Genomic DNA, 26,519 nt, shown 5'->3' with positions numbered 1-26,519 from the left:
GTAACCAGAACAGCGTGCGCGCCTTTTCCGTACACTGAGATGGCCCAAATCGTGTTAAATGTTTGTATTGGCCCCATTTGGACCGCTTCTCCCTCTTCTACACTACCACTAAACGTTTGTAACATATTATTTTATATATATATAAAAAAGGTCGTTCAAATTACTTGCAAAAATAAGTTTTAATTTTCTATGTACATATACTTTTCCTTATTGTGGTTCATGTTTTACATATTAGCAATAAGTTATTGAATATTTAACTTCTTAACGGAATATATCATGTCTTCGCTAATTAAATTATGCTTAAGTTTATTATTTAAGTTATAGTCTTTAACCATGTATTTAAACTTGAGAACACCTTACCTAATCTCGACCATAAGGTTAAAAGATTCCAACTCCATTAATATTCATCGTTTTTCTTTTAAAAAAAAGGAAAACAAACACCCGATGTTGATGAAGACACCTACCAATACTTTTAATAGAGAAGAAACAAATTAAAATACTTCTGATACAAAGAAATATATATTTTAGAGACCAAAGAATAAAAGATCAATAAATATTTAGCGAGCGTTTGGTTTGGAGAACAAAGAAATGGAGGTATGTTTGGGCAGAAGTTCTTAGAAAACCTATGTCTTTGGGGGTGGGGCGTCGCTTTAGTACAAGCTGAACAAAAGAAATAAAAGGTACGTATGGTATGGCAAGAACTGGAGGCTGTAACATTCAAACAATTTAAGTAGCAAACTCAAGAACATAAATAATTGAAATCATATATATAATTCAGGAATGTTGTATTGTAATGTAGAAAGCCTGAGGCGGGGGGGAATGTTGAGTAAATGTGAAACAAGAAAATGAAAAATGTCAATACCAAGCTTGTTCATCTACCCGGCCCCAAATGATTCATGGAGCAGTGGTTTGGCTGGCGAATGCTTTGTATCAACAACATTAGAACTTGTTGATGCATAGCGGCTAGTATCAAGTTCTTCAGTTGATGCGTTATCAATGAAGCTTGTAATGTCATCAAATTTCCAATCTGTCAGGTATCCTGGTTTGGAAGTCACAGCGGCCACTTCAACATCTCCAGTCAGCATTGCTACTACGCGGGACATCGATGGCCGAAGAGCGGGGGATGTTTGAGTGCACAGAAGAGCTACACCAATCACCCTTTTTACTTCCTCCCTGCTGAACTCTGATAGTTCAGAATCCACCATCTCAAGTTCACGGTTGTTTTCGTGGAGGTACCATGCCTACAAGCAAAACGGGAAACACCTATGAGCAATTAACATAAGATGAGAAAGCAATGCCAATCCAAACCAAGAACAGGCTGAATTTTTTGTTTTTTTTGGATATTTTCTCTCATATACCCTTCTTGGATCAAAATGGCCTAAAGTATTATCTAATCACTCGGTGCCCCATAGACAGATTAACACTAATGTCTGAGTAATAATGTACATATTTCTGGCCTGGTCGTTGATTTATCAGAGAAAATGCAAGCCAAGATATTATTGATCCTTTTTTATTGCTTTCTTATGCTCCCTACTCTAATGTTTGAGCAAAACTGCTAAATATAAATGATTGTGCTCGGGACTCCACAGCAATTCATGTTCAGGTTACTATAGATTTAAGATCAAAGGTAAAGTTAGGACATTTTGGGTGAGAACAATATGGAGGTAATAGAGAAGGATCTGAAAAAGGATATGATTTCAAATAAGCTTGGGGAGAGTGCTTAGGAAGAGAAGGTAAATGGCATCAAAATGAGATAGAAGTTCTTTAATTCATCGTTAAACATTATCTGAAAAGGTCAGAATTTTTTCAGCCGCAAATCTTGTAGCGTGTGTTGGTTCATTTTATTTTGGTTTGAAGATATTTCATTGATCCTAATGAAACAAGAAAAACGATTCATTCTTACCCATTCCAGAAGATAAATTTTGTCTTCCTCTAAGCTTGGGTCTGAATTCGGTCTTCCACTGACAATTTCAAGAGCCATAACGCCAAATCCAAAGACATCAGCTTTCTCCGTAAGGCGGCCACGCATGGCATACTCAGGTGCAAGATAACCACTGCAACAGTAAGGTGGCCAACATTAGTACTCATTACCAAGATAAAAGAAGCGAAAACACGATCACTGAATTAATCTTACATTGTCCCAGCAACACGGGTGCTTATATGAGTCTTTTTGTCGTCGTAAAGTTTGGCTAAGCCAAAATCTGAAATTTTAGGAATCAGATTACCATCAAGCAGGATGTTACTGGCCTTAACGTCTCTGTGCACTATGCGAAGTCTTGATTCCTCATGAAGGTAAGTGAGACCCCTTGCTACACCCACGCATATCTCAAAACGTTTTGCCCAATCAATAATCAAATGTTTTTTTCCTGCCACATAAAACCCATGATTAAATACAACTATCTTTGCTTTCAACAGCCGGAAAATTGGATATAAATTAGTTACCAAATAATGCTTGGTCAAGACTCTTGTTTTCAAGAAACTCATAAACAAGGAGACGTTTATCGGCCTCAATGCAACATCCATATAGTTTTACAAGATTGCGATGCTGCACTGCAGATATTGTAGCAATCTCAGCAACAAACTGGCTCTTTCCTTGGTGGGATGCCACTGAGAGTTGCTTCACAGCAACCATTCTTCCATCGCATAGTGTTCCCTGCAAGGGTAAAATAAATCAGATAGTAATTAATAGGAATACTACTAGTAGATATTATTCGCTTTGGCCCATTACGTATCGCCATCAGCTTCACGGTTTTAAAACGCGTCTGCTAGATAAAGGTTTCTACACCCTTATAAGGAATGTTTTGTTCCCTCTCCAATCAACGTGGGATCTAACAATCTACCCCCTTGGGGGGCCAGTGTTTTCGCTGGCACACTGCCCGGTCTCTAGCTCTAATACCATTTGTAACAGCCCAAGTCCACTGCTAGCAAATATTGTCCTCTTTGGGTTTTCCCTTTCGGGCTTCCCCTCAAGGTTTTAAAACGTGTCTACTATGGAGAGGGTCTAGTCGATCACCGGACGGTGTGATGCACTGGTCGGAGTAGAACTAGACCCTCTTCGTAGTAGACACGTTTTAAAACCTTGAGGGGAAGCCCGAAAGGGAAAGCCCAAAGAGGACAACATCAGCAGTGGGCTTGGACTGTTACAAAAAAAATCTTGAGGGAAAGCAGGAAAGCCCAAAAAGGACAATATTTATTAGCGGTGTGCTTGGGCCGTTACAAATGATATCAGAGCCAGTCACCGAATAGTGCGAGGTATTGGTCAGAGTAGGGCTAGACCCTCTCCATAGTAGACATGTTTTACAACCGTGAGACTGACGGCGATATGTAACAGGCCGAAGTGAATAATATCTACTAATGGTGGGCTTAAGCTGTTATAAATGGTATCAGAGCTAGATACCGGGCAGTATGCCAACAAGGATGCTAGCCCCCAAGGGGGTGGATTGTTAGATCTCAGATCGGTTAGAGAGAGGAACGAAACATTCCTTATAAGGGTGTGGAAACCTCTCCTTAGCATATGCGTTTTAAAACTGTGAGGCTGACGGCGATACGTAACAGGCCAAAGCAGACAATATCTACTAACGGTGGGTTTGGGCTGTTACTGATATAGTCTTCCCACTATCGTAAGAACTACTAAACAAGCACAGAAATAACTGTTATGATGCGTTATATTCTCACCTATAAGGTTGACTCAGTTTGAGATTAATTGATTCCAATTATAGTTTTACACCCTTATCCTTTTCCCTCAGTGGTTATAAGTTTCCTAAGATCTACTACAACATTATCTTTTCTTTTCTTTTTTTCGCAAAACAAAATTTCCTATATTTATTGGGTAGTTTCAGATAATTGAATCAGATTTGAATAATACAACAGGAGACAACCATGATAATTAAATTTTTCCTAGCCCTATCCACTCCTTCCATTTTAAAGAAAGAGCATACCTTGTAAACAGGTCCAAATCCTCCCTCACCAAGTTTGTTGGATGAATTGAAGTCGCTTGTAGCAACCCTTAGTTCAGAAAAACTAAAAGTGTACGGTCTAGCATCTATCCCCAGGAGCTCTGACAAATTATAATTATAAATAAATAATTGGTATAGATGTGGATAGAAGTTTCAGTATGCCTCCCCCAATGTAGATCCCAAATGGAAGAAAATGCAGCAATAAGAGACAGCAAGAATTTAATGTAGAATGCAACAGAATCAAGACACAAATAACGGCTTAGAAGCAGATTCCTTGTAATTACCTTCATCTTCATAGGCAAGACGCCTTTTCCTTCTCCGGACGACAAGGAAAACTGCGCCAAAAACGAGAAAGAAAACAGATCCTAACCCAACAACGAGTCCTACAATTAGGCCCGTTCTATTATCCCTCCCTACAATTTGGCCCGTTTTATTATTCTCCTCAGTACTTGGAGGTATGTTACTGACAGATGGTTCAAAATCTGCAGAAAAGCTCACTGGTTAACTGAAAATACTTGAAAACAAGGACACAAAACAAAGAAAAAAACTTGTTATTACTAATTACCCGGGGTAGCATTGATGGCTGAAACAGAGGGTCCATAAGAACCCTGATTAGGTATGCAGCAAGTACCTTTCCCCGCCCAAAAGAGATGAATTTCCAGGAAGTTTTCTGTAACTTCAGCCGTAAAGTTCATTGGGACAGCAAGGAAAGACCCACCTGCCTCCTTTCTAATATCAAAATTCTGTAAGACACGTTTTCCCTGAAACCAATGATGATGAACTCAGACCAAGTAACAGAGCAAGAGACGATCGCAGAAATGAAGGCACGTCGGAAAATGAACATCAGTTTGTAAATTATTAACACAGGACAGGATGGAAATATTATATTCAAAAAATGAAGTTTAAATCATAGGGCGGACAACATTTGTTCTTACCGCATAAACAAAACTATAAGCATTGCTAACAACCATCAACTAAGAAGCATAAACATGGACACAAGATAGACCAGACATGGACACAAGATAGACCAGACATGGACACAAGATAGACCAGACATGGCCACACGCAAAATTCTGAAAATGTAATATGAAACAATAACCCAAAATACTTTATTTTCACTAAATATTAAAATCAATTAGAAAAAAGTAAATGAAAATTTAATTTAAAATTTAAATATACATAAAATCCAATAAGTCATTGTGCTCTCTTAAACCTAATAAAGACAAAGCAAATTAACCAATAAAAACCCACAAAATAAACTTTATAAAAAAAGTTTGTAACTATAAAAAATAATAAAAATAAAACTCGTCCTAAAAAAAAATCCTACCCTCCCCTCCTCTCCCCCTATCCCAAGAAACCTATTTCCCTCCGATTCTTCTTTCCCTCCATCTCCCCACTTTCTCGCAATCTCCCTCCCTCTACAATGACTTCGCCGCCAACACTGCCATCTGCCGCTGCCAGGTTTGGCCGTTTGGGTTTTTGTTTCCCAAAACATATCCAAACCGTGTCTGACACTGATTCTTCTCCAATATTAGCCTGTTTGTGCTTCATAGCCCTTCAGACTGAGAGTTGGGGAGAAGATTAGAATATGGTTATTAAATTTCAGGGGCAACCCATATCCTTAAAAGCCCTAGTCATAACAGTTTCTCTACTATATATAGGCAAAGCTTTAGGACAATATTGCTTGCCTTGGCATGGAACTATGGTAGAGGAGGACTCAAAACAAGATTATATAAATGAAGAAGAATTGAAAAGAAACCTGTATATATATATCAAAGAGACGCCTCTCACGGCTTTGCCATGTATTAAAATTTGGAAAAACTATTTCTGCAAAATAAAGGTTCACAGTGTAGTTGCCATTCTGAAGTCCTAGTCCATAGTATCTCAATGATGAAGCAGATAGTCGCTGTGTCTGATAAAGTTCTCCCACAAGGGTGTTTGGGGATTGAGACAATGAGGCCATGTATTGAACATTGTTGCTCCCAGTGAAGTATCCCGTATTACTAACGGCCCACCTATTTGACTCAGTAACAAAGTACGTAGCTGGACCAAGAGTCTCATTTTCCGCTTCAAACAAAATCCCTGATGAACTTCTGAACTGAGGACCTCCACACTTGATCCCAAAATCAGAATCTGGCATCAATATACGCGACAGGAGTTATGAATACAAGACATCCACATGTAGGACAGTGCATCTTCTGATTAACAACTGCCTTATGTCAAAAGTAAGAAGCCTGAGGTAGTTTTTCCTCCTCCTCAGTGAAACGTACAACAAATAGGAAGAATTTATTTTGTAATTTCTACTCACATATTGGACGGTCTCGATTACAAGGAAAGTTGCGTTGAAGACAATGCAATCCAGAAGGCAAACCACTGAAAGCAAAAGAGAGATGTGTTCAGAGACAACTTTAAGACAACGAAGTATTTGTAAACACAAGGATATTAAATCAACTCATGGAAATACCTGCTGATACTTGAACCTTCAATTTTAAAATTGTTGGCTACTAAATTTCTGCATATCAAAATCAACAAGATTATAACATAACCTTCATCTTAATATTACATGAGTAGGTAGGCAGTGTATTATTGTAATTTGCATGATTGTAGAGAAAAAGATATAGAACAGAAAATCAGTGGCACATTACTTACATCTGTAAGTTTTGCTGGTTGATCCAAGAAGGAAAGCTCCCTGATAAATCATTATATGACAAGTCTCTACGAGATCAAGTGGCACGGAATTAGCACTCGGTACAGAAGTTAACAGCCAAAAAAAGGTGTAAAAGTAAAATGTGAAAATTGACAATTAAGATGACGGCCAAAGAAAGGTGTAAGAGTAAAATGTGAAAAATGACTATTAAGATGTGTACTTATCGAGTCAAGCTAAAGATTTCAGCTAAGCATTCCACTATGGTGCATGGAGGCTTTTGGAATTTTAAACTTATTTTGAAAAGGTAGACAGATTCTTCAGTGTCTTAGCCAATAAATCTAAGCATGCCAAAAGAACGTGTTGCCACTGTTATCAAATTGAACAAGCATATGATTGTATGCCTGAATGAATACCATGCCTTCTCAAAACCTCAATCTCAGAAAGCACGTATCAAAAAATAACCCAAGAAATGTATCCTATGCAACTCCTTACCATGAATATTTAAACTCGGTAATCAAGATGTTTGATAAAAGATGCATTCCGTAGTGAAATATACAGTAGAATCTTTCATATATCTTTGAGATGGAAAATTTTTCATTTCCCAGGAATACAACATATCTTCCATCTAATTGACCAAAAGAAATATTGCTAAATCAGATCTACTCGTAAGAGGCATCGTTAACTGAAATCAAAATTTACAAGACGAACTCACATATTAAGAAGTGATGCACTCTTCTGTGTAGGTAGGGTCCCATTTAACTTATTATTTCCAAGAAACCTGAGCAAAAGACAGAATATACACTTCAATTCGACAAAAAAATGGTGGGAGTCAGATAGTTAGTGTAGGAAGGGTTGGATGTTACAAGTGTGACAGTGAACTCAAATTGAAAAGCGAGCTTGGAATCTCTCCTGTCAAGTTGTTGAAGCTCAAATCCCTACAATAGAAAGGAGAATGGAGTCACTCCATTACCAGCACTACAAGAACTTTTAAGAATAAAATGCGATCATCAAATAGGATTCAATTCTCCCCAAGAGCACTAAGTTTCATAATGGTAAGAAAACAAAAAACAAGGAAAACATGTTACTAGATTTATCATCCAAACGGATTCCATCTTAATTTATAAATCAGTTTGGAGATGAGATGACACCAGCACAATTACTTAAAAGAACACATGAACATTGTTGTTTCTAGGGTGATTTGGTGAGGCAAGGATATCATACACAAAAACTGACGTACAGGTGTATGAGCAAAATTTGTTTGCAACACAAACAAATCCAACCTAGCTCATTACCAGCAATAAGTTAATTTAAACGGTTATCTTATTATTTCTTACAGCTGGGTAAGTCTACGAAATTCTCCAATGTTGGATGGAATTGAACCCGTCATATTATTATTTCTCAACACCCTGCAAGAAAAGGAACATTATAATTATAAAAACGTTTGGGAGATTGAAAATAAGAATTAATAATAATAATAACAGAAATGAAACAAAAAATGGAGCCAACTCACAGGATAGTTAGAGATGTCATATTACTGATGAATGCTAGAGAAGAGCTCCCATTGGATAAATCACCTATTCTCCTATATTAATTATATATGGTACATTAGCAGTGAGTCAAGAAGTACATAGACCAAACACCCCTGAAATGGTTAGAGTTACTCACAACTCCATCAAAGATGTCAGGTTTGAAAATGTCGATGGTATGGGACCTGTAAAAGAGTTTCCTTGAAACCTCCTACAAAAGTGAGTAGATAATAAACGGACAGATCTTCAACTTTACTAGAAATTGCAAGTAAACACAAACTCTTGGCTAGCATAGTAAATAAAATGGATATTAATGAAATTTTCAGCCATTGCTTGGGCCATCAGGCACCATTTTGGTGAGGGAGAGGGGGGTTTTGGAGCTGAGAAGAGACATGATAACATAATTGTCTTACAAAGTTGTGAGCTGTGTCCAACTCCCGATGAAATCAGGTATTCTGCCCCTGAATTCATTGTCTGATGCCCATCTGTTCAGAAGAGAGCTTTATAAGTGAATGATGCATTCTTGGCTGATAAAGTTGGGAAAAATTAAAGCCAGAAAATGGAGTACACTGTACGCAAGTTTCTTAGGCGTGAAAATGATTGAGGAATACCACCAGAAACTCCAGAGCTATCAAAGTATCTATCAAGACAAACAGGATTAACAAATTATCAGTATAGTGAAACAGTGCAAGGCAAAGCCAAGGTAGGATCAATACAACTAAGTGTAACAAAATCCAAGTCAAAGATTGAAACTCAGGCACAAATCTATTCATTCAGACCTTTCAGAATGCTCAGAAGCCATACACATCACAAGATGAAGGAACCCGAAGTCAAATTAGTATTTTAGATTCTTGCATCAACAAACTCCCAATTAAAATAAAATGATCATGACCATGAGTAGGTAAGTTTTATGAATTAACCCCAGGACAGGGAACCGTTAAGATTAATGAGTTTTTTCTTTCACAAAATTTGGTTTTGCTTTCAGTTTTTTCTTTCTTTTATTTTTCCAATGTTATACTCTTCATTAACTGAAGTTTGGCTCTCAAACATTTACTTCGGTATGCAAAAATTCAACATATGAGGTTCGTTTTATAACATTCTTAAGTTCTATTTATAACTTGTTAGAGTTATATTGATGACTGTCAAATAGGATATAATTCCTATCATGCACACAAGAGTGAGATTTAATGTGAGCTTTCTATCAATAATAGCAAGTCATCTTTTTTCGTGCCCGATAAACATAAACAGATTGTGGTATTTCTGGAAATTACAAAAATCATGAGATACGGAAATCGCACATCCAACAATATCCTGAATATAAAAAATAAATAAATAAACTGAGGGCAACCACTGGTCAAAAGTTTGATACCAAAGATTCAGATTTAGTTGTTGCAAACTAGGAAAGGCAACCCCATAAGCATAATTTACACGTAGATATAAAAAAAGGTTCAAAAATTTTGATAAACAAAAACCAAAAAAAGAGAGAGAAAGAGAGAGAGAAAGAAAGAAAGAAAAGTTTACAGTTCCTTCAACATAGAAAGATTTCCAAGCTCTGGCGGTAGGGAACCAGAGAAATTGTTGGATCCGAAAGCCCTACAATATCAGTCAAAACGCAACAGTTAAATATGGTCATTATGAAATATATACAGCCGCATGACATAATACTAATGATCTGCATTTGTACTCATGAAAAGTTTCATTGCTCCCATTCATAAGGAAGGAAAAGGCAGAAGCATGTGAGTAAAATTTAGAATTTTTGAGTGAACAAAAAATTATTTCATGTAACTAACAAATCAATTGAAAAAGTTAGCTCCGTAGATTTAATAAAAAGCAACGGGATCAGCTAGCTATTCGGATGTCCTCCAGAGTTGAGTAGCAACAGATAACTTACAACAGTTCCAGTTTAGAAAGAGATCCAAGTTCCTTCGGAAGTTCCCCTGATAATGCATTAATGCCCAGGCTCCTAATCATAATTTGTTTAAAATTAGAAAATGGATAAAATCTTTAACGTTGATGTTCGATATGATATTATGTCTTGTGAGGTCTCTAGAAAAAGCTATGGATTGTCTTACAACGTTCGCAATTCTGTGAGATTACCAACAGATGCAGATAGCGTTCCAGTCAAGAAATTTTGATCCAACTTCCTGATAGAAATTCAGTTCAATTTAATTGCACAAGATACCAATAAAACTTTCCACATTACACTTAATATAATATCAAATACATACATATATGCGCCAACATGAACGCAGATTGTTCTAAGAGCTCACGATTCAAATTCTCCACTCAACAAATGATGTAATATTCTAAAAAGTCTGTGTGTGTATATAAGGAAGAAAACATACAGATAGGTGAGGGAAGTTAATGTCCATAGCTCTGGTGGAAGTACACCAACAACGTTTATTGCATAAACGTGCCTGCAAAACCATATAAATAAGATGAATTCAAACTGAACAAGAAAGAAAACAAAGAACATTAGTTTGTTATGAGAAATAAATATGATCTTCTCTGATCTTTTCTTTCAAGTAGATTATATCCTCTTATGATCGACCAGATTTGTCAGGATGCAAAACATACAAGCAATATGGCGGCATTGGTCCTCTGGAAAAACTGATTTTTTTTTTTTATCAGCGAACATTGCAAGCTTATGGATATACATGTATAAACTCCTGCAACTCAGATCCTTTTTTTTACGGTCCATGTATATCAATGCTTAAACGAATGGAAGTAGTTAGAATCGAATGTCCCAACAACAAATTAGTTTTATTCAGCAACTTGATTCTGGATTCCCACAACTAAACTTAAGTCCCAACAATCGCACATGCAGAATAGGAATGCTCAAGGCAATCGTAAATAAAACTAATTCGAATTGCTCCAGCTCTTCAAATGCAATGCGATAGATGCAGAGAGAGAGAGAGAGAGAGAGAGAGAGAGAGAGAGAGAGAGAGAGAGAGAAGGAGATACAGTTGAGTAATGAGGCAAGTTGCACCGTTGTTGGCTGAGCAATCGCATTTTATAAGAGGATTGAGGTTTCCATTAATGTCAATGGGGGTGGTAGTGTCGACTGCCCTCCCACTGCACAAATTCCCGCTTATATTCCATGCCCCTGATGGCGCCGATATACGCCATTGACTAAATACGGAATTCAGAGCTCTTGCTGCACACACCAAAAAAAAAAAATCACTCAGAAATCAGTATCAATCGATTCCAACTAGTTGTTTGAGTAAAGTCTTCAGATTTATGTCTACTCGTTGGTGATCCTCACAAAGATGAATATAAATAAGCTCAATTCATGAACAAAACAGAAGAGTTCAATTGAATTGAATACTGTTTCTTAGTTCTGGTGGGGGAAACCAGAGCTTCTAAGTGGTTTTTTTTGGTTGCGTGAAACAAGAGTAAGCAGCTTTTCTTCCATGTCAAAATTATCGGTGTATGCTCTATATGGGCATACCTCGAATGGCTAGTGTAACGGCCCACGCCCACCGCTAACAAACTAGAGGTGGGAAAGGAAAAGGAGAGAGAGAGAGAGAGAGAGAGAACCTTGGTCAGGATCGGTGGTGGGTTGAGTTGAATTTTGAGCTTCAGACAAAACAACCAGGTGGCCGACGATGGAAGCAATAGCACAAAGAGCGAAGATGAAACCTGAAGACGAAGACGTCATGGACATGGAATTGCAAGCTTGATCAGTTACAGACAAGATTATGGAGGGAGGAAATGAATAGCCATCGAATTAATGGGATATTCTAACCAAAACCGTGACGAAAAAAGAAAAAAACAAAACAAAGTTGAAAAGTAAGACCATGAAGTGACTATTGAGAATAATTCAACTTTCCCCATTAATGGCTTGATTATCTTGCTCTGCCAACTGAGTGTGGGAAGTCAAGTGGTGAAGCAAGTAGCAAATAAAAATTGAAGCCCACGTGCAAGAATTCAAACAATTAAGCGTATTACAGTGATAGACAAGGTCCGTTAAGCCACCGGCGGGGGCTGGGTTGAAAATCAGAGCATAAAATTCCGAGTGTAGAGAGTAGGTGAAGATCTGAGGAGGCGGGGCCGAAAGTCGCCGCGTCAAGGGCAAGTGTGAACAGAGAATAAAGCGTTAGTTTTACCTGTTGTTGCTTGAGTTGACAATCAAGATCGGTGGCTGACGGCGGTGGCCCTGCTTTTATCCATTCGCGCTCGTCGCCGGCCGCTGTCAATATCAGAATTCATAAGGATTGTCACCTGAACAACGGCGACCTTTTTGCCGCGTGCGCGCCTTTTTAGTACGCTGAAATGGCCCAATCTCGTTAAACGTTTGCGTTGGCCATAAAAGACAACAAATATCTTTTCTAAATATCTTTTTAGTCACTATACTTTAAGAAAAAAAAATCTTTAAAATAATTATTATTTTAGTTTATTGATGATTTTTAAGAGAAATAAGCTTCTATTAATATTCCTTTATAAAATTTAGAATATAAGGTATAGCTTGAATTTTATTATTATTATTTAACAACACTTAATTAAAAAAAATCTGAAACGGAACCAAATACAAAAACCAAAATAGTGTTATGTAATTTTTCATTTTGAATTGTGAAAAATGTATTAAGATATAATATTTAGAAAATATATTATAATAATTAGATATTCATAATCAATTAATATTTTATTTTAGAATTTTATAATAACTATCTTATTCTCAAGATTTAGTTAGTTTATATTTTTCGGTATTAGTTGGTAGCTTGTATCCTATTTAAAACGCTGTGAAGATAGTACTTTCAATACTTCGTCTATTTCTCATTCTTAACAAGCCGGTGTAGTGGGCTAGCAGCAAAGCCAGAACATACATAATTGAAATCATAAATAATTTATGAATGTTGTATTCTAATGTACAAAGCCTGAGGTGGGGGATGTTGAGTAAATGTGAAAAGAACGTCAAACTACCAAGCTTGTTCATCTACCCGGCCCCAAATGATTCATGGAGCAGTGGTTTGGCTGGCAATTGCTTTATATCAACAACATTCGAACTTGTTGATGCATAAAGGCTACTATCAGGTTCTTCAGTTGATGGAGTATCAATAAAGCTTGTAATGTCGTCAAATTTCCAGTCTATCAGGTATCCTGGTTTGGAAGTTACAGCGCCCACTTCAACGTCTCCAGTCAGCATTGCTACCACGCGGGACATCGATGGCCGAAGAGCTGGGGATGTTTGAGTGCACAGAAGAGCTACACCAATCACTCTCTTTACTTCCTCCTTGCTGAACTCTGATAATTCAGGATCCACCATCTCCAGTTCACGGTTGTTTTCGTGGAGGCACCATGTCTACAAGCAAAACAGGAAGTTATCACAATGGAAGCGATTCATTCTGATAAACAAAACAGGAAAAACGATTCATTCTTACCCAATCAAGAAGATAAATTTTGTGCTGCTCTAAGCTCGGGTATGAATTCGGCCTTCCGCTCACAATTTCCAGAGCCACAACGCCAAATCCAAACACATCAGCCTTCTCCGTAAGGTGGCCACGCATGGCATACTCAGGTGCAAGATAGCCACTGCAACAGAACAGTAAGCTGGCCAACATTAGTACTCATTACCAAGAAAAAGGAAGCGCCAACACAATCACTGAATTAATCTTACATTGTCCCAGCAACACGAGTGCTTATATGAGTCTTTTTGTCGTCGTAAAGTTTGGCTAAGCCAAAATCTGAAATTTTGGGAATCAGATTACCATCAAGCAGGATGTTACTGGCCTTAACGTCTCTGTGCACTATGCGAAGTCTTGACTCCTCATGAAGGTAAGTGAGACCCCTTGCTACACCCACGCATATCTCAAAACGTTTTGCCCAATCAATAATCAAATGTTTTTTGCCTGCCACACAAAAACCATGATTAAATACAACTATCTTTGCTTTCAACAGCCGGAAAATTGGATATAAATTCCTTACCAAATAATGCTTGGTCAAGACTCTTGTTTTCTAGAAACTCATAAACAAGGAGACGTTTATCGGCCTCGATGCAACATCCATATAATTTCACAAGATTGCGATGCTGCACTGCGGATACTGTAGCAATCTCAGCAACAAACTGGCTCTTTCCTTGGTGGGATGCCACTGAGAGTTGCTTCACAGCGACCATTCTTCCATCACTTAGTGTTCCCTGCAAGGGTAAAATAAATCAGATAGTTAGTAATAGCAATACTTCAGACTTGAATAATACTCCTTCGCCATTTTAAAGAGAGACCATACCTTGTAAACAGGTCCAAATCCTCCCTCGCCAAGTTTTTTGGATGGATTAAAGTCGCCTGTAGCACCCCTTAGTTCAGAAAAACTAAAAGTGTATGGTCTAGCATCTATCCCAAGGAGCTCTGCAAAATAATAAAAATAAATAATTGGTATAGATGTGGATAGAAATTACAGTACGCCTCCTCCAATGTAGATCCAAAATGGAAGAAAATACAGCAATAAGGGACCCATTTATTGAAGAACTTAAGGTCGAATGCAACGGAATCAAGATGCAAATAACAACTTGGAAGCCGACTCCTTGTAGTTACCTTCATCTTCATTGGCACGACGTCTATTCCTTCTTTGGACGATAAGGAAAACTGCGCCAATAATCAGAACGAAAATGGATCCTAACCCAACAAAGAGACCTACAATTAGGCCCTTTCTATTATCCTCCCTTGCAATTAGGCCCGTTCTACTATTCTCCTTAGTACTTGGAGGTACGTTACTGACATTTGGTTTAAAATCTGCAGAAAAGCTCACTACTTAACTGAAAAAACTTGAAAACAAGGACACAATAAAGAACAAAACTTGTCATACCAATTACCTGGGGTAGCACTGATGGCTGAAACGGAAGGTCCAAAAGCACCCTGATTTGGTATGCAGCATGTACCTTTCCCCGCCCAAAAGAGATGAATTTCCAGGAAATTTTCTGTAACTTCCGCCGTGAAGTTCTTTGGGACAGCAAGGAAAGACCCACCTGCCTCCTTTCTAATATTAAAATTCTGTACGACACGATTTCCCTGAAACCAATGATGATGAACTCAGACAAAGGAACAGAGCAGACAATCGCAAAAATGAAGACACAGCAGAAAACGAACATCAGTTCGTAAGGGAATAACACAGGACAGAATGGAAATATGGCGGATGACACTTGTTCTTACCGGATAAACAATACTATATAAGTGTTGCTAACAATCATCTATCAACTAAGAAGCACAGACACAGACACGGGATTGACCAAACATGGTGACAGTTATATATAGGCAAAGCTTTGATGTAAACCTTTCTTTAGGACAATATTGTTTGCCTTGGCCTGGAACTATGGTAGAGGAGGACTCATTACAAGATTATATAAATGAAGAAGAATTAAAAAGAAACCTGTATATATATATCAAAGAGACGCCTCTCACGGCTTTGCCATGTATTTGAATCTGAGAGAACTATTTCTGCAAAATAAAGGTTCACGGAGTAGTTGCCATTCTGAAGTCCGAGTCCGTAGTATCTCAATGATGAAGCAGATAGTCGCTGTGTCTGATAAAGTTCTCCCACAAGGGTGTTTGGGAATTGAGACAATGTATTGGCTATGTATTCAGAATTGTTGGACCCAGTGAAGTATCCAGTATTACTAACCGCCCACCTATTTGACTCGGTAACAAAGTACGTAGCAGGACCGAGAGTCTCCTTTTCCGCTTCAAACAAAACCCCTGATGAACTTCTGAACTGAGGACCTCCACATTTGATCCCAAAATCAGAATCTAGCATCAATATACAAGACAGGAGCTATGAATAAAAGATATCCACACGTAGGACGGTGCATCTTCTTATTTAACAACTGCCTTATGTCGAAAGTGAGAAGCCTGAGGTAGTTTTTCCTCCTCCTCCTCAGAGAAACATACGACAAATAGGAAGAATTTATTTTGTAATTTCTACTCACATATTGGACGGTCTCGATTACAAGGAAAGCTTCGTTGAAGACAATGCAATCCAGAAGGCAACCCACTGAAAGCAAAAGAGATATGTGTTAAACACACCACTTTAAGACAACGAAGTATATGTATACGCAAGGATATTAAATCAACTCATGGAAACACCTGATACTTGAACCTTCAATGATGAAATTGTTGGCGACTAAATTTCTGCATATCAAATCCAACAAAAGATTGCAACATAATCTTCATCTTAATGTTACATGAGTAGGTAGGCAGTGTCTTATTGTAACTTGCATGATTGTAGAGAAAAAGATATAGAACAGAAAATCAGTGGCACATTACTTACAGCTGTAAGTTTTGCTGGTTGATCCAAGAAGGAAAGCTCCCTGATAAATCATTATATGACAAGTCTCTACGAGATCAAGTGGCAAGGCATTAGCACTCAGTATAGAAGTTAACAGCCAATAAATCTAAGCATGCCAAAAACAAGGATATGTGTGTATGCCTGAATGAATACCATGCCTACTCAAAACCTCAATCTCAGAAAGCACACCCTATGCAACTCCTTACTATGAATATTTAAACTTTGTAATCGAGATGTTTGATAAAAGATGCATTCCATTGGAGCATAGTGAAAAAACGATTGAATCTTTCCTATATCTTTGAGATGGAAAATTTTTCATTTCCCAGGAATACAACATATCTTCCATCTAATTGACCAAAAGAAATATTGCTAAATCAGATCTACTCGTAAGAGGCATCGTTAACTGAAATCAAAATTTACAAGACGAACTCACATATTAAGAAGTGATGCACTCTTCTGTGTAGGTAGGGTCCCATTTAACTTATTATTTCCAAGAAACCTGAGCAAAAGACAGAATATACACTTCAATTCGACGAAAAGATGGTGGGAGTCAGATAGTGTAGGAAGGGTTGGATGTTACAAGTGTGACAGTGAACTCAAATTGAAAAGCGAGCTTGGAATCTCTCCTGTCAAGTTGTTGAAGCTCAAATCCCTACAATAGAAAGGAGAATGGAGTCACTCCATTACCAGCACTACAAGAACTTTTAAGAATAAAATGCGATCATCAAATAGGATTCAATTCTCCCCAAGAGCACTAAGTTTCATAATGGTAAGAAAACAAAAAACAAGGAAAACATGTTACTAGATTTATCATCCAAACGGATTCCATCTTAATTTATAAATCAGTTTGGAGATGAGATGACACCAGCACAATTCTTAAAGAACACATGAACATTGTTGTTTCTAGGTGATTTGGTGAGGCAAGGATATCATGCACAAAAATGACGAACAGGTGTATGAAACAAATCCAACTTAGCTCATTACCAGCAACATATTAATTTAAACGGTTATCCATCGATGAGGAATTCTTACAGCAGGGTAAGACTACGAAATTCTCCAATGTTGGATGGAATTGAACCTGTCATATTATTATTTCTCAGCACCCTGCAAGAAAAGGAACATTATAATCATAAAAAAGTTAGGGAGATTGAAAATAAAAATAAATAAATAAATAACAGCAATGAAACAAAAGATGGAGCCAACTCACAGGATAGTTAGAGATGTCATATTACTGATAAATGATAGAGAAGAGCTCCCATTGGATAATTCACCTATTCTCCTATAGTAATTATATATAGTTTATTAGCAATGAGTCAAGCAGTGCATAGACCAAATACCCCTGAAATGGTTAAAGTTACTCACAACTCGGTCAAAGATGTCAAGTTTGAAAATGTCGACGGTATGGGACCTGTAAAAGAGTTTCCTTGAAACCTCCTACAAAAGTGAGTAGATAATAAAGGGACAGATCTTCAACTTTACTGGAAATTGCAAGTAAACAAAAACTTCTGCATAGCATAGTAAATAAAATGGACTTGAATGAAAATCTACAGCATAAGGAAACCTTCGGCCGTCGCTTAGTTCATCCGGCACCATTTTGGAGAGAGATGTTAGGAACAACGGACATCCACATTGGTATGATATCATATACTTTGAGCTTAAGCTCTCATGACTTTGCTTTTAGTTTCCCCAAAAGGCCTAATACCAATGGAGATAGTGTCCCTCTCTTATATACCCATGATCTTCCCCTTAATTAGTCGATTGAGGACTCCAACAATCCTCCTTTCGAAAAAAGTACAATATAGAGCCTCCCTGAGGCTTCCTTCTCTGGAGCCCTTGAACAGTCTCCCATCAATCGAACTTCGATTTCTTCTCTAGAGTCCTCAACCAAAGTACACCCATTGTTGACACCTGAGTCACCATGACTACGCTTCAAGGCTCACAACTTCTTTGTTCGACACTTAAGGATGTTTTTGACCTGGCTAAGTTAAGATAAGGGAATGAGTTTGATATCATGTTAGGAACAACGAATCAAGCTCTCATGACTTTACTTTTGGTTAACGCAAAAAACCTCGTACCAATGAAAATAGTGTCCCTCACTTATATACCCATGATCTTCCTCTTAATTAGCTAATGTGGGACTCCAACAATTCTCAACTGTTGAGGATTATTGGGAGTAAGTCCCACGTTGGTTAATTTAGTGGAAGATCATGGGTTTATAAGTGAGGAATACTATCTCTATTGGTATGAGGCCTTTTGGGGAAGCCCAAAGCAAAGCCATGAGAGCTTATGCTCAAAGTGCACAATATCATATCATTGTGGAGAGTCGTGATTCCTAACATGGTATCAGAATCATGCCCTAAACTTAACCATGTCAATAGAATCCTCAAGTGTCGAACAAAAAATTGTGAGCCCCAAAGGTGTAGTCAAAAGTGACTAAAGTGTCGAACAAAAGGTGTACTTTGTTCGAGGGCTCCAGAGAAAGGAGTCGAGCCTCGATTAAAGGGAGACTATTCGAGAGCTCCATAAGCCTCAGGGGAGGCTTATAGAGTACTTTATTCGAGGGGAGGATTGTTGAGGATTATTGGGAGTGAGTCCCATGTTGGTTAATTTAGTGGAAGATCATGGGTTTATAAGTGAGGAATACTATCTCCATTTGTATGAGGCCTTTTGGGGAAGCCCAAAGCAAAGCCACGAGAGCTTATGCTCAAAGTGGACAAATATCATACCATTGTGGAGAGTCGTGATTCCTAACATGGTATCGATCGATACCAATTGTTAGCTCTAATACCAATTGTTAGGATCGCTCAATAACGCACACACTCAATCAAGATGAACACAAAGAACGGGAGAGAGAAAATACAAGGAGGAATATTGGCTTAAGGTTTTATTATTGATGACTTCAGGTATGTACAACAAGAGAGAATACAGAGAATAAAGAAAAGTACATTTTGAGAGCACTGCCTAATGGGTATATATGTGGTTTCATTTTACTAAATATAGCTTTTAAAGATTTAAACTTACGAGATACAATCTAACAAATATATCTCTATCAAATCTTTACCAAATATCTACCATATATATCTCTATCATATCTTTACGAAATATCTTGCAAATATATCTCTACCAGATCTAGGCATCATGCTCCATATCCCAACAATCTCCCACTTGGAGACTGATCCAGTCAACCAAGAAGGCTTTGCACAACCTCAATGTTCTAACATCAACACAATATGTTTGCTGGATTCCTTGCACCCTCTATCTTCTCCAAACACATCACCATCTTCAACTAACTTCCGAGTGAAATGGTATCGTCTTCTGTGTTTTGAATGATAGACCGGGTTCCTCGCCAATTGCATGACACTCTAACTATCGACCTGAAGAATCTTCTCGCCCTGCTTTTTGCTTAATTCTTCTAGATAGTCTATCATCCATATCATCTCCTTACCAGCTTCAGCTAATGCCAAGTACTCAGCCTCAGCAGATGAAAGAGCAACGCATTTCTGAAGCCTAGACATCCCATCATCCATGGCTTGCTCCCACTTAGTTGTATCCTCCAACTGTAGGGTCTCATCAAGGGGCTTTCGTTCCCTTCATCAGTCACCAACTGATAGTGTAAAGAAGGTACATACCTATCTGGTAATCTGATGGCTTTGGATGATCTTTTTAACACTTGCTCAGGTGTCACTTGCTCCTCTTCCGGTTCTTCAGCAACAGTCTTAGGAGTTTCTTGAGTACCAGCTACAACATCACTTGGTGAATATTTCAGCAACTCAACCTCAACCTCAACTCCAACTTGCTTCACCTCTGGTTCCTCAGCAAGAGTCTCAGGAGTTTCTTGAGTATCTGCTACAATATCACTCTGTGAATTGTTCTACAACTCAACCTCAACTCCCACTTGCTTCGTTGTCCCGGTACTTTTCTTCAGTTCTCTAATAGTCTTTGTGAAGCTAACTCGTTTCTGTTTGCTCATAACGCAGTTCTCACAAGGACTCATAACAATCTCCGCATCAAATACACCTTGTTCATAGCTGACGGTTTTTCATACATATTTGACAGCACCTTCAACAGGTCTGACATTGTCTTCTCCTTGATAATGTTGAACGCCACGTTTCTGGATAGCGTCAACCGGATCAGCCCTAAGGCTTGTCGATCCTTGAGCTTCCACTGTTCCGTGGTCATGGTATCCAGCTTCACCCGCAACAGGGGTTCGTGAAGATCTTTCTGGTACAGATAACCTTCAATCTGCATCTTCCAGAAACCGAAATCGGATCCATCGAACTTCTCAATTCCAATCTACAGATCGTGGTAGCTTCCGCCTCGCTCTGATAACAGTTGTTAGCTCTAATACCAATTGTTAGGATCGCTCAACAACGCACACACTCGATCAAGATGAACACAAAGAACAAGAGAGAGAAAATACAAGGAGGAATATTGGCTAAAGGTTTTATTATTGATGACTTCAGGTATGTACAACAAGAGAGAATACAGAGAATGAAGAAGAGTACATTTTGAGAGCATTGCTGAATGGGGTATATATATGGTTTCAATTTACTAATTATAGCTTCCAAAGATTAAAACCTACGAGATATAATCTAACAAATATATCTTTATCAAATCTTTACCAAATATCTACCATATATATCTCTATCATATCTTTACGAAATATCTTCCAAATATATCTCTACCAGATCTAAGCATCATGCTCCATATCCCAACATCAACAAGTGAGGGGGAGGGGGCGGGGGCGTTGGAGCAAAGAAGAGACATGCTAACAAAATTGTCTTGCAAAGTTGTGAGCCCTGTCCAACTCCCGATGAAATCAGGTATTCTGCCACTGAGGTCATTGTCTGATGCCCATCTGTTCAAAAAAGAGCTTTATATAAAAATGATGCATTCTTGGCTGATAAAGTTAGGAAAAATTAAATCCAAAAAATGGATTACACTGTATTCAAGTTTCTTAGGCGTGAAAATGATTGAGGAATACCACCAGTAACTCCAGAGCTATCAATGTATCTATCAAGACAAACATGATCAACAAATTATCAGTATAATGAAACAGTGCAACTCAAAGTCAAAGTAGGATCACCACATCTAAGTGTAACAAAAGCCGAGTCAAAGATTGAAACTCGGCAAAAATCACAAGATGAAGGGACCGAAAGTCAAATAAGTATTTTAGATTCTTGCATCAACAAACTCCCAATTAAATGAAATGATCATGAACATGAATATGTAAGTACTATGAGTTAACCCCAGAATAGGGAACCGTTAAGATTAGTGAGTTTTTTCTTTCACAAAAATTGGTTTAGCTTTCAGTCTTTTCTTTCTTTTATGTCTGCAACGTTATACTCTGCATAAGTTACACATATAGATATTAAAAAGGTTCAAGAATTTTGATAAACATAAAGCCAAAGAAAAAAGAAACAAAGAGAGAGAGGAAGAAAAGCTTACAGTTTCTTCAACATAGAAAGATTTCCAAGCTCTGGTGGTAAGGAACCAGAGAAATTGTTGGACCCGAAAGCCCTACGATATCAGTCAAAACGCAACAGTTAAATATGGTCATTATGAAATATATACAGCCACATGACATATAATGCTCAGGATATGCATTTGTACTCGTGAAAAGTTTCATTATTCCCATAAGGAAAAGACAGAAGCATCTGAGTAAATTTAGAATTTCCTAGTGCCTAAAAAATTATTACATGTAGTTAACAAATTAATCGAAAAGGACAGCTCCATCGATTTAATAAAAAGCAACGGGATCTGCTAGCCATTCGAATGTCTTCCAGAGTTGAGTAGAAACAGATAACTTACAACATTTCCAGTTTAGAAAGAGATCCAAGTTCCTTCGGAAGTGGCCCTGATAATGCATTAGTTCCCAGGCTCCTAATCATAATTTGATTAAAATTAGAAAATGGATGAAACTTCTTAATGTTGATGTTCGATATAATATTATGTCTTTTGAGGTCTCTAGAAAAAGTTACTGATTGTCTTACAAGCTCCGCAATTCTGTGAGATTACCAACAGATGCAGATAGTGTTCCTGTCAAGAAATTTTGATCCAACTTCCTGAAAGAAATTCAGTTCAATTTATTTGCATGAACTACCAGTAAAACTGGCAAATACATATCAATATGAACATAGATTAGTAGTTAAGGCATACAGATAGGTGAGGGACGTTAATGTCCATAGCTCTGGTGGGAGTATACCAACAACATTTATTGCATAAACGTTCCTGCAAAATCATATAAATAAAATGAATTCAAACAGAACAAGAAAGAAAACAAAGAACATTAGTTTGTTATGAGAAACAAATATGCTGTTCTCTGATCTTTTCTTTCAAGTAGATTATATCCTCTTATGATCGACCAGATTTGTCCGGATGCTAAACATACAAGCAATATGGCGGCATTAGTCCTCTGGAAAAACTGTTTTTCTTTTTTTCTATCTGCGAACGTTGCAAAGTTACTGATATACATATATAAACTCCTGCAAGTCTGACCCTATTTTATTACAGTCCATGTATATCGCTAAGAAGTGGTTAGAAACGAACGTCCAATATACATTAGTTTTATTCATCAATTTGATTCTGGATTTCTACAACAAAACTCAAGTCCCAACAATCGCATATGCAGAATAGGAATGCTCGAGGCAATCGTAAGGAAAACTAATTATGTAACGACCTGATTTTCGAGGTACCATGTATACTCAAGGATAAAAAGGAAGGTAAAATTTTCTTTTGTAAAACGGGAGACTCAAGGAATTTAAAATTTAAATATGCATTCAAAACCGACATAAAAGTAGTTTAAAGGTAATATCCATGGAGTCAAATCAAAACGATTTACAAAAATACACAAGTTTTGAGAAGTAGCTTTAAAATAATAGGAAAATGACAAAAAGGAAGAAGACTCGATCTAAAAGGCACCCCCTACAGTTGCACGGCTTCGCAAGCTCCCGCCATCAATAGTGGTCTACACTCTATCTGAAAAAAATAGAATAATATGGAATTAGTATAAAAATACTCAATAAGCAACCTACTTGTAAACTCTTATCGGACTTAATCCTATACACATAAACTTTGGCTATGTGCTCATAACTGTTTTTAACGATCGCCCAAACTGTGGCTAAACGGCTATACCAAACTTGGTAGTCACTGTACAACTACCCTCAGCATTCCTCCTTTAAGGAGTACTCAATCCCTCTCGTGTTCACAACCTAGGGTTTTCTGTTTTCTTGGCTCTAGGTGTCACGTATGTCTAGGTCCTTCATCAGTCTTGTGCGAGGAGTGCCTCGAGCCACTATGGCCCATGAAAAGACCCTAAGCTAATACCCGTCAGTATGGAGGAGCCCTTTCTACTCTAAACGATGACTGTACTCCATACCTATCTACCTACTTAGCTCTAATCAGTGGATTCTCCCTAACAGTGTCGGGCGACATCTACCTGTTCCTAAGATCAGTAAACTACCTGTCACTACGCCCATTCCAGACTAGAATAGTAACTATCTGCCCATGTACCCGCAACGGGTTAGAACAGTAAAACTACCTGTCACTATACCCTTTCCAAGCTGTGACAGTAAACTACCTGTCTTAGAAACAGTGACTACATGTTACTTTGCCTCTTTCTGGCTAGAACATTAAACTACTTGTCACTACACCCTTCCAGGTTAGAACAGTAAAATTACCTGTCAATACGCCACTTGAGCTAGATCAGTAAAATGGTCATGGCACTCCCACTAGGCACCATTGGTATGAACTACAGTAGTATACTCTCTATGACTACTGATATCCTTTATGGGTGACAACTAAGTCATGTGTAACAAGTAGACCCTAACCTTTGTTGGTTAGTTCACGAATAGGGGTTGCACCCCATTTGTCCCTACAAGGTACCTGGTCAACCAAAGGAGGCTATGGAACTCATGACTAGGTGATAGGACCAAAGTACGTGAAAAGTAACTCATAGTCTATGGAAACCATAATTAGCACTCTATGACATGCATGCGGAAGCTATATGACGGTAAACATAATTAAGTGGTAAACTATTCACATCATCTAAGCATAATTCTCATGAGACTAGGTCAAACTAGGTTCCTAAACATAATACTCAATTATTGTTCTCAATCCTAATCGACTCCTACGAGTATTTCTTAGAAACTTGCTCTATATGGTTACTTGATTGTAGGCTTCCCAAACTTGTTTCGAGTCTTTGAAGATATTCTAAATTTCGTCGAAATTCCTCAATATGCCCTAAATTAAGTCAAAACAATAAAACTAATGAAAATTGCTAGTTTCAAATTCGTTAAAGAGAAGGTTGAGAGACTAACCGTTGACTGTACGGTCATCTTCTCCAACTTGCGTGCGTGCGTGCCATTCTGCTTACCTTCCTTCTTTTTTTCATTTTTGCAAATATTTTTTATTTATTTTCTTAAAATTACACGTGTTACAAACTCTAATTGCTCCAGCACTTCAAATGCAATGTGATAGACACACACATATATCTATCTAGAGAGAGAGAGATTTACATTTGAGTAATGAGGCAAGTTGCACCATTGTTGGCTGAGCAATCGCATTTTATGAGAGGAATGGGGTTTCCATAGCTGTCAATGGCCGTGGTAGTGTTGACTGCCCTCCCACTGCACAGATTCCCGCTTATATTCCACACCCCTGATGGCGCCGATATCTTCCATTGACTAAATATGGAATTCAGAGCTCTTGCTGCACACAAAAATATTACTCACAAGTCAATCAATCCATTCCAATGTAGTTGTTTGAGTAAAGTTTTTCAGACTTGACTCATTGGTGATCCTCACAAAAAACGAGTATAAATAAGCTGAATTTACGAACAAACAAAAGAGTTCAGTTGAATTGAATGAAAGTAAAGTGTAGCTTGCATCATATAGCTCATTCCTCCGAACACACTAAAGGTGGGAGAGGAAAAGGGAGAGAGAGAGAGAGAGAACCTTGATCGGGATCGGTGGTGGGTTGATTTGGATTTTGAGCTTCAGACAAAACAACCAGGTGGGTGACGATGGAAGCAAAAGCAGAAAGAGCAAAGATAAAACCTAAAGATGAAGACGCCATGGACATGGAATTTCAAGCTTTATCGATCACAGACAGGATTAAGAAGGGAGGATTAGTATGTAATAGTCACATTTGACTCATGGCTATTCCAGTCTCTAGAAATTTGGGGTGACTTGGAAACTTCTGCTATCCCTTCCGTAAATAAATAAATAAATAAGGGGCTCCATCTTCTATGACCATCCACGACCATGACTTAAAACATGTCAAACGCGTATATCTTCTCAAACATTTTTCCTTGTAGTTCACAGTAGTTCATATCTCACCAATTCTACTCATCCTCAATTTAGTCATGTTTTGGAAGTAATTCAAAATTGTTTCGAAAAAGACAAGCAGCTGAAGTGCTCCAGGGAAAATTACAAACCAGGTTATATTGGAGCATTAAACTCAGTTAGAAGTGGGCTGTATCCTGTTCTCTAATATGCCTATCCACATCTGGTTTAGACTAATAAGCTTCTTCCTAAAACATTGGAGAATTTTGGGAAATTGGGTTGCTGTTACCATCATCAAATAGATTGATGAGGTCATTGTTTTATTAGAACAAAAAATCTGGAGGGGTTTTCTGATATGTTCAATTTCAGGGGAAATTGGGCGAGAAGAATTCGGATTCAGCCTTAAATTTGAGGGGTCCCAATACACAGCAAGCAAGCAAGCTGGGGTCCGCCCTTTCAGATATTGAGTAGTCTTCTTGAGTAGTCTTCTGGGTTGGGCCCAAACAGGATGAAAATTTGCATTTCTCCCCCAACCATTCAGCATCTGCTCCCTTTCCACGGCCACTTGCGTGTAATGTGATGACCTTATCCATTTTGGAGTCTCCTTCTCCTTCCCAACAAGTTGCTGTTTTTGGGGTTCTGAGTTTTCAAATCCAGTCGCTTTTGTTAGGTCAAGTGGACAAGTTTTTGGAATGGTATATATATAAATGGTCACTTTCAGGAAGGACCATGAAAGAAAGGGGAAGAAGAAGAAGGGCAGCCGAAGAGGCTTTGGTTTCTCTTAGGCTAGGCCGCTCTGGCAATGTGGATTTCCTGGTCATTCTCTGCT

General features: G+C 38.0%; 2 protein-coding genes across 2 annotated transcripts; both read right to left on the bottom strand.

Annotated features, from left to right (window-relative positions):
* Positions 1-739: 739 nt before the first annotated feature.
* On the bottom strand, positions 740-26,519 carry LOC111454868 (probable LRR receptor-like serine/threonine-protein kinase At1g56140). Its single transcript, XM_023096338.1, has 25 exons — positions 25,361-26,519; positions 24,923-25,115; positions 22,566-22,637; positions 22,400-22,471; positions 22,218-22,289; positions 21,855-21,926; positions 21,348-21,419; positions 21,193-21,264; positions 17,769-17,840; positions 17,614-17,685; positions 17,439-17,510; positions 16,987-17,058; positions 16,840-16,905; positions 16,389-16,454; positions 16,205-16,249; positions 16,048-16,112; positions 15,492-15,868; positions 14,938-15,133; positions 14,660-14,857; positions 14,355-14,473; positions 14,055-14,265; positions 13,747-13,978; positions 13,511-13,661; positions 13,053-13,431; positions 740-862 (listed from the first exon to the last, which is right to left on the bottom strand). The coding sequence occupies exons 1-24, from the start codon at positions 25,485-25,487 to the stop codon at positions 13,066-13,068; spliced, it is 3,132 nt and encodes a 1,043-aa protein (XP_022952106.1). The 5' UTR covers positions 25,488-26,519; the 3' UTR covers positions 740-862; positions 13,053-13,065.
* On the bottom strand, positions 749-11,805 carry LOC111454869 (probable LRR receptor-like serine/threonine-protein kinase At1g56140). The gene is made up of 24 exons (XM_023096339.1): positions 11,670-11,805; positions 11,094-11,286; positions 10,475-10,546; positions 10,202-10,273; positions 10,021-10,092; positions 9,651-9,722; positions 8,698-8,769; positions 8,543-8,614; positions 8,269-8,340; positions 8,114-8,185; positions 7,938-8,009; positions 7,467-7,538; positions 7,316-7,381; positions 6,606-6,671; positions 6,421-6,468; positions 6,265-6,329; positions 5,716-6,089; positions 4,522-4,717; positions 4,241-4,438; positions 3,939-4,057; positions 2,443-2,653; positions 2,135-2,366; positions 1,904-2,054; positions 749-1,241 (listed from the first exon to the last, which is right to left on the bottom strand). Exons 1-24 carry the CDS (start codon positions 11,794-11,796, stop codon positions 876-878), a joined length of 3,132 nt encoding a protein of 1,043 aa, XP_022952107.1. The 5' UTR covers positions 11,797-11,805; the 3' UTR covers positions 749-875.

Source organism: Cucurbita moschata, unplaced genomic scaffold, assembly GCF_002738365.1.
Source record: "Cucurbita moschata cultivar Rifu unplaced genomic scaffold, Cmos_1.0 Cmo_Scf00017, whole genome shotgun sequence".
NCBI lineage: Eukaryota > Viridiplantae > Streptophyta > Magnoliopsida > Cucurbitales > Cucurbitaceae > Cucurbita > Cucurbita moschata.
This window is presented reverse-complemented; position numbering and strand designations above follow the sequence as displayed.